At 45.6% G+C, this 8,675-nt stretch overlaps 1 protein-coding gene across 1 annotated transcript in view; it reads right to left on the bottom strand.

Annotated features, from left to right (window-relative positions):
- The window catches only part of LOC112235803 (CUGBP Elav-like family member 2), a 225,892-nt gene extending 217,966 nt beyond the window's left edge, over nt 1-7,926 (bottom strand). Inside the window, exon 1 of the mRNA XM_042300281.1 lies at nt 7,747-7,926. Within this exon, the coding sequence (XP_042156215.1) occupies nt 7,747-7,799 (53 nt within the window). The 5' untranslated portion in view covers nt 7,800-7,926. The remainder of the gene's footprint in view (nt 1-7,746) is intronic.
- Between the last annotated feature and the right edge of the window lie 749 nt (nt 7,927-8,675).

The following is an 8,675-nucleotide window of genomic DNA, read 5'->3' as shown; positions in this document are numbered from 1 at the left end:
CTCTCTCTCTCTCTCTCTCTCTCTCTCTCTCTCTCTCTCTCTCTCTCTCTCTCTCTCTCTCTCTCTCTCTATGTAGATATGTTTTTCTAATAATTGTATTGAAAAACATACGACTGACATGCAATGGTTTATCCTTTTATCAGGGTTGTCACAACATCTTAGTCACAAGCCCATTCCCACCAAAATGTTGGGCTTGTAGGAAAAGTCTTCATATGAGAATTACACCATAGGGATAGGCCTCTCTGAGAGCTGTTGGACTATTCAAGGACAGTTGGGTTGAAGCAGTCGGTTGCTAAGAGGAGGACAAACTGATTGGCTTTCATGGAGGACTGGCTTGAATTGTGAGGATGACCACACAATTTATTTTCCTTATGAGCTAAAGCTATTGGTTTTAAACTCAAAGATGTGTGTGTGCGTGCTACCCAAGCCAAAATTGATAAAAGGGTGAGGCAGTAGCAGGAACAGCGGCATCTAGTGGGCAAAACCTATTACGTTCACACTCATTTATAGTAAATAATGCAAGCGACTTCAATGGCTAATTTCTCTGAACAGGGAAATTAGATTCACAGGGAATACATCACATAGGATGAAGAAGCAATAGTTTAAGCAGAAGCTCCATATCATGGTTGCCATGGTGCTGTGAGGAAGCCTAGGCATCGAGCTCTGTAAATATTCTACATAAATAAAAAAAAGTAAGTGTTTTCCCCCATTTTGTTATTGCATATATCGGGTGTTTTTGAGATTTGCAAATATTTTTCTTTTGGCTAGCTGGCTGGATAATGTTTTTGTTTAGAAAATGCATCTGAGGGCCTCCCGGGTGGCACAGCAGTGCTAGAGACACTACAGACCAGGGTTTGATCCCAGGCTGTGTCACAGCCGGCCATGACTGGGAAACCCATAAGGCGGCGCACAATTGGCCATGGCGTCGTCCAGGTTAGGGTTTGGCCAGTAGGGATGTTCTTGTCCCATCGCACTCTAGCGACACCTAGTGGCGGGTCGGGTAAATGCACTCTAATTTCAGTTGCAGGTCGTACGGTGTTTCCTCTGACACATTGGTGCGGTTGGATTCTGGGCTAAGCGAGCAGTGTGTTAAGAAGTGCGGTTTGGCAAGGTCGTGTTTCAGAGGATGCATGGCTCTCGACTTTCGCCTCTCCTGAGTCCGTACGGGAGTTGCAGCAATGGGACAAGACTGTAACTACCAATTAGATATCTCGAAAAAGGGGTAAAAAAAATACACACATAAAAAAAATTGAATAGAAAAATACATCTTTGTAACTTTTCTGTTTCACCTGGCTGCCAGTTCCTGATCCTTTGAGAGCTTGATTTCAGGACTGGCCTGAAGTGTGAGAGGAATGGGAGACAGAGGAATACAGCTGAGACAGAGGGCTTGTGGTGAGGACGACTGGCTACTATTCTGAACTTTGTGTGGTGAGCTTTATGGTGAGCAGCGCTACACAGATTGGAAGAAGAGAAGTCCAGTAGCTATAAGACTCAGGCTGGTCCCCAGACTTGCCCTCTACAAGATCACCAGCAGACTCCATCACCATCATCCAGCATCCTCAGACCAGCTCCCTCCCTCAAGCCATGAACCAACCCTCTTCATCTCCAGAGAGAAGACTTGGCCCCGATTGGTTGACCTGTCATGACACTGTATATTGCGTGGTGTTTTGTTGCTGTTGAAGTGCTTTGAGATTCTATAGAAGTTTAATAAATGATTAATATTGTTATTATAATACCACCTGTTAGACAGATAACTGATACTGGAATTTGACTTACTCAATGGTAGGAAGAAGTTTGGACTAAATCAGATGTTGGGTACTATATTTATTGAATAGAATGTGAATCCTATACATTAAAGTGGCCAAATTGGGTGCAATCGATTTGCCTATTTTTAAAATGACATTTGAACAAAAGAATGTTGCAAGAATGTTAATCTTCTGTTTCTAACTACAGAAACAATTTCAGAACAATCTGAGATGATGGGTGTCATGCCCCTCCCCCTTTTCTCTCCTGTTCTCATTCTCTCTCTCGGTCTCTCCCTCTCCCTCCTTTGTCTCTCACGGTTTTATCCAGCTCGCTGAGCTAAAATATGTAATTATCTTCAACTGATTTCAGGGGTTTGACGTGGAAGAATTCATCCCCTCTCCCCACACCCCCCTCTACCCGCACTCCCCCTCTCCCCACACCCCCTCTCCCCACCCCCTCTCCCCGCACCCCCTCTCCCCACACCCCCCCTCTCCCCCCCTCTCCCCGCACCCCAACGTCTGAGCCATTCACACAGAAACACTGAACGCTGTATTGTTCCCATCATTGCCATGGCACAATATCCCCCACCCCCAATCCCGGGTTACAATGCTTTGATTGACAGGGGTCCAGCTGAAGAGTGAATCGCCATGGTGACCGGAGTCCATCACAGACGAGCAGGCCAACTGACCTCTCCCCCCTGCTCTCTCTCCGTCTACCACCCTGCCTGGTTTGCTCTTCACCTCTTTCCTTTCCAACGCCACGGGTCAGAGTGGCTTCATCACTCTCTCCATTCATCACTTTCACTTTAACAACCCTGTGGGTCATTGCATTGCCCAAGCTTACGGTCAATGTTTTGTTTCAGAGAGGCTCTCTTAAAACACTGAGAATAATGCTGAGCATATAATGTCCAGTTCTACACCAGAACCACTAGATCCAGGGTAGGGGCCCCCCGTCTCTACCCAGCCTACCCACTCACACTGGCCACACAATGCACATCCATTGGGGTGCAGATGAAAAGCCAGGACCACAGCTGTCCCTGCCACTGTTCAACCGCAAAGGGTGGATTTAGACTCCGTGTGTGTGATCCTATGACCTGCAGGGGTTAGCAGGCTACGGACACACACACACACACTGCAGATTTAATCCCCATCAGACAGACACTGGCCTCAGTAATTAGGTAGATAGATTTGTGTCTCGGGGATAAAGCCACACTGAGTCAGATCCACATTTAACTGGATTTATTAAAACTAACACTGGGTCAAATGCTCAATGACCCCCTCCCCACCCCAATCCCCTCCGCCCTCCCAATCCTCCCATCCCCACCCTCCCAATCCTCCAACCCCTCCTACTCCTTCATCTATACTCAAATCCCCTAGTGACAAAGTCACTCCACATACACTTCTGTTTCCAGACAGGGGCACTTGTGTGGTCGACAGATCATACATTATTTACATGATTGGCCACAGGTGAAAAGAGCCTATGGCTTATCGATGCTGTTATTGTCTGCACCCCAAATGGCACCCTATTCCCAACACAGTGCACTATTTGTGACCAGGGCCCAAAGGGCTCACTGTGTGATTGAATGAACATCCGTTTATGATTTATCATGTCTGAATAAGTCACACGCGCATCTCAAGTTAGTGAGGCTCCGGTCCTAGATCTTTACCTTACACTCCAAAGGGTTTCTACATTGTTTATCGTTAAAGCTCTCTCTCTCTCTCTCTCCTTCTCTTTTGATTATTCCCGTATTGGAAGGCATCAGAGTTTACATCCAGCAGTTATTTAACCAGCCCTGTAATAGAATACAAACCTGACTTCTCCTCGCTCCCTAATCTAATAACAGACCTACCTTGTCATTGCTCCGTGTGTGTGTGTGTGTGTGTGTGTGTGTGTGCTAAGTGTAATTCTGGATGTAATCAGGTGGAATTAATAAGCATGCTGTTTCTCATTATGGAATAACTGAACTGCTATTCAGAATAGGAGAGGCTGACTAGGAGAGCAACAGACAGGCTTTACACCCCACAACAACGCTTTGTTACACCCCACAACAACACTTTGTTACACCCCACAACAACACTTTGTTACACCCCACAACAACACTTTGTTACACCCCACAACAACACTTTGTTACACCCCACAACAACGTTTTGTTACACCTGTGTGTGTGTGTGTGTGTTCATGTGTGTGTGTGTGTGTGTGTGTGTTCATGTGTGTGTGTGTGTGTGTGTTCATGTGTGTGTGTTCGTGACAAATGTATGATAGTCAGATGGAGCTGGTGAAAGGCTGCAGCAGCCACACCCTGGAGTTGATCAGATAAGGATGAAGTAAGCTGAGGTCCAGGGGACCAGAGGACCAGGGGACCAGAGGACCGGGGGACCAGAGGACCGGGGGACCAGGGGACCAAGGGACCAGAGGACCAGGGGACCAGAGGACCAGAGGACCAGAGGACCAGGAGACCAGAGGACCAGAGGACCAGGGGACCAGATGACCAGAGGACCAGGGGACCCAGAGGAGCAGAGGACCAGAGGATCAGGGGACCAGAGCACCAGAGGACCAGGGGACCCAGAGGAGCAGAGGACCAGAGGATCAGGGGACCAGAGGACCAGAGGAGCAGAGGACCAGGGGACCCAGAGGAGCAGAGGACCAGAGGATCAGGGGACCAGAGAGGATCAGAGGAGCAGAGGACCAGAGGATCAGGGGACCAGAGGACCAGAGGAGCAGAGGACCAGAGGACCAGAGGAGCAGAGGACCAGAGGACCAGAGGAGGGTGCAGATGGTCCATATCCATCTGGAGCAGCAGGCAGATTATCGTTAAGACACAGATCGAGAACCTTAGAAATAATGCTCTGTTTCGGTTGAAATCGGCACATTCAGTACACGTTGGTTTTCTAACAGTCTTCCATATCAAAATGTTATTATCCTTCAGCACCACTCACCTCCACCCAACCTCCCCTATCGGTCACACATCAGATACATCATATCAAACCGACTTCATTAGATGTATTTCCTATTAGATCTTCAGGAATGTGTCCTCTGACAACAGCAAATGAACCCACGTTCCGTACAGTGCAGTGGGCATGATGGACGGTCATATGCTGAATACTCCGGAATGAGAGCAAAATTATATAAATGCGAGACCACATAATCATCTCAACATATTATACCAGAAGCTACAGTGTACACAACATCCAAGATAATACAGTGTACACAACATCCAAGATAATACAGTGTACACAACATCCAAGATAATACAGTGTACACAACATCCAAGATAATACAGTGTACACAACATCCAAGATAATACAGTGTACACAACATCCAAGATAATACAGTGTACACAACATCCAAGATAATGCAGTGTACACAACATCCAAGATAATACAGTGTACACAACATCCAAGATAATACAGTGTACACAACATCCAAGATAATACAGTGTACACCACATCAAAGATAATACAGTGTACACCACATCCAAGATAACGGAGAAATTGTACTTCTTCGGTCCTGCATATTATCCAACCCCATAATAACACCATGCACAAAATATACCACGCTACAGGGATTGCTGCTAATTGTATGTGACAGAGGTGGTTGGGACTGTCGGTGTCTTAATGGTATGTGTGTGTGTGTGTGTGTGTTTGTCGGAGGTGATCCTCATTAGGGAGATGCGGCTGTGCCTCGGAGAAGAAGCACAGAGTTGCTTCATTATAATACACTAAGCTAACAGTGAAAGAGAAAAGAGACAGAACGAGAGAGAAAAAGAGAAGGGGGAGATAGAAGAGGATGTGTGTGTGTGTGTGTGGAGGGCCAGCCCTAAGCTGGTCTTTATTAAGATGCTCAGTCTTGAGAGAGGGACAGCTGCTCCTGCAGCTAATCTAAAGCAGCAGAGGTTTAATAAAGAGAGAGACAAATACCCCTCCATCACTCCCCTCCTCATCCTCCCCCACTCATCTCTCATCCTGTCCTTCAACAACAGATTACATCCCTCAATGGTCGGGGCCCGCCCTCCGCTTACCAGCGCAGTGTGTGTGTGTATGTGTGTGTCCACTTAGAAAAGAGAGACTATTTCATTCACACATGCAAAAGTTGACTGAAAAGGCCAAGAATTCCTTTCCCCGATATACTCATCAGAGGTACCAACTGCATACATATTACAAAGATTCTCTATCACCCAGAGGGGCGTCCTGGTTAACCAAACAGATCAGTGGAATAGGAAAGACAGGAAATAGCCTCCGTAGAGAAACAGTGGGTCATCCTCCCCATCTTCACCTTTTAATGTGAGTGTGTACGGGTCAGTGCCACAAGCCATTTCATGCCCCAGGCTCCATGGGGCCATCACTATAAGGCTAGACTGACATCATTCCGTCTTCACAGGCTCACCGTCACAGCAGCAATAAGCATGTTCTTTAGGGTTCCTGTGATTAAAAAATATATATCTATTCCTGATTTATTGATGAGGAATTTCTAGTAAGGAATAAGGGATATTTAAATAGGGAATGATAAAAAGCAGCATTAAAAGAGGAATTTTTAAGCTCTGCATGAGATTTCTGGAGCCTCGTGCTCCATCGTCACTGTGGCTTCTCAAAAATAGAATTTCAGAATCAGAACTAGACCATCTCTGCTGATGAGGAGTCCGTCGAGGGAATTATCATGACTTATTTAGTATCAAAAGTCTTCAATATTCAAATTCCAGCATTTAAAATGCACAAATGCCGACTAAAATGTCAAATGACAGTGAATGCATTAATACACATTTTGCAGGTGTAGGCTATTAGATGGTAACATGAAGTGTTAGGGCAGAGTGTTGGTGTAGCCTATTAGTGGTGTAGCTGTAAGACAGTCCTGGAGGAGGGAAACAGAGAGGAACTGGGCAGAGGACCACAGGTACAGGCATAGCTGAGGGAAGTAGTTTGGGGGTGTCGCTAATACAGGACTTTTAAAGCCCCAGTGCACTACTTTTGTGGGAAAATATATTTTTATTCAGATTTTTCAGGTGGTGCTGTAGCACCTTCAGCACCCTTACATCCAGCGGCTCTGAGCGCCGGTAGGTTATTTTCTCAGCTAGCGTCACAACATTCTTTCAGGAAATGACCTTGCTGAGCACTATAATGAAAGTAGGCTACACATTGCTCTGAAAATGGGATGTGAAAACTTGAAGCAATAAAAGTGTATTCCTTCAGGAATAAAAAAGAAGGTATGTTTTAGGCTAAACTGTAAATGACAGTTTTTCATTAACAAAAGAGAGCTACGTGAAGGGGATATAAACTTGCAATACATGTTCCCTCAATGCTTCATTTGCAATAAATACGTAGCCTATATGACTCCAGGGCAGTGTGACAACGCAGCTCTCAAAGACAGTAGTCTAGTCTACCGGTCGGTGAGGATGATGATGGTGCCCAGAGTCTACGGTATCTGCAACTGTAAATTGTTGAGGAACTTTGTGGTCCACCGTGCGAGAGGGAAGATCACCAAGGGTTAATAAGATGAAGGGCTGATGAGCAGCTTGCATGCGTCAGACACGACAGCAGAAAGAGAGGGGGAGAAAAGAGAAATCCAAAAGTAGCTACAGTACATTGTTCTCAACAGAGCTTTACCGAAACAGGACCCGACATCGCCCCATTTAAAACTGCCGAGGGCGCAGTATTGCTGCTGTACTGTAGGTAGCATTGTTCATTTACCTGTAGACTTCCAGTCATTGTTAACATTGGCACGCAAAACTACCGCTAACTTCCTCTATTGGCCTACTGCATGCAGAGGCATACAGATAGTATTCACGAGTTTGACTCTGGATAAGTGTAAAAGGGGCTAAATACCAGAATATCGCAAAGTAATGCAAGTGGGTACGTCCGCGGAATAAGTCGCTACATCCATTCACCAGCGATAACCCTTTGCCCCCCGCGTCCCTCCCAGCACCGCACGTAGGGTATCTCAACAATTCACTCCTATCATTTCTGCTGCATTCATGAAGGCGAGCTAGAAACCGGGACTTGGACTTACCTTAACACGTTCCAGTTTTTCAGTGGGTCCAGGTCTGAAATGATAGAAACCATTGTTGACTAGCTAGCAGCACGGGGCGCGATAGCTGAACAAAAGCGGCGAGAGCTGTACTCCGTCTGTAAATGACAGTAGCGCTAGGATGCAACTCGTCCTACTTCTTGGTTGTGTGATAAGCGCTGTCATAGCTCTCTCCCTCCGCCCCCTGCTGAAAGCCTGCGCTCTGCCGCTACACACAGCGACCGATTTCTCCACCTCTCCAGCCATCCCCAAAGCCTCATAAAACAATATTAGGATCCTATACAGAACACATTAGTGACTATTTATTCAAGAGCACTTTTCATCCATAGCACCGGAAATTGTGTCTTTACAATAATCACCTAGGCTATAACTTATTTATTAGATTTGCCCAGAAATAACATGGCATATGCACACATCACATCCTGTTTAACTCGTTATTTTTTAAATAAGCCAGGTTCACTTTGCCTAATGATTATCGACAGGGATACAATATATCACACAAATTGTTATTGAATGTGTCCTATTTCAATTGGGAGCTGCGGTAGACTTGCCTGCATCATCTGTCCTGTTAGACTTGATTTACATTCAAATCAATGTGCAAATTCATGCCATACAGAATGAAATCGGGGGAAAATTCTTATCCTCAACGCACAAATTATAGGCCTAACATAACATTGGCTATGAACAGATAAGAAATTCCATGAATTGTTATTACAGGTGGCCCAATAGGCTTTCATTGCAATTATTCAGAGAGGTAGACACTGCATCTACAAGTTATGTTCAGTAGTAGCCTGCTTATCTAATGGAGCAGAGAAAATATACTGGGTTAGGCCATCTCCATCTATTTTCATTTGGTCAAAACACTGTCATTGTTCACTTCCTGTTGACAAAAGTCAACTTTCTTTCCCCGG

The sequence above is a fragment of the Oncorhynchus tshawytscha genome, linkage group LG17, assembly GCF_018296145.1.
Source record: "Oncorhynchus tshawytscha isolate Ot180627B linkage group LG17, Otsh_v2.0, whole genome shotgun sequence".
In the NCBI taxonomy this organism is placed as follows: domain Eukaryota; kingdom Metazoa; phylum Chordata; class Actinopteri; order Salmoniformes; family Salmonidae; genus Oncorhynchus; species Oncorhynchus tshawytscha.
The sequence above is the reverse complement of the archived record's forward strand: the minus strand, read 5'-3'. Positions and strand labels throughout refer to the sequence as shown.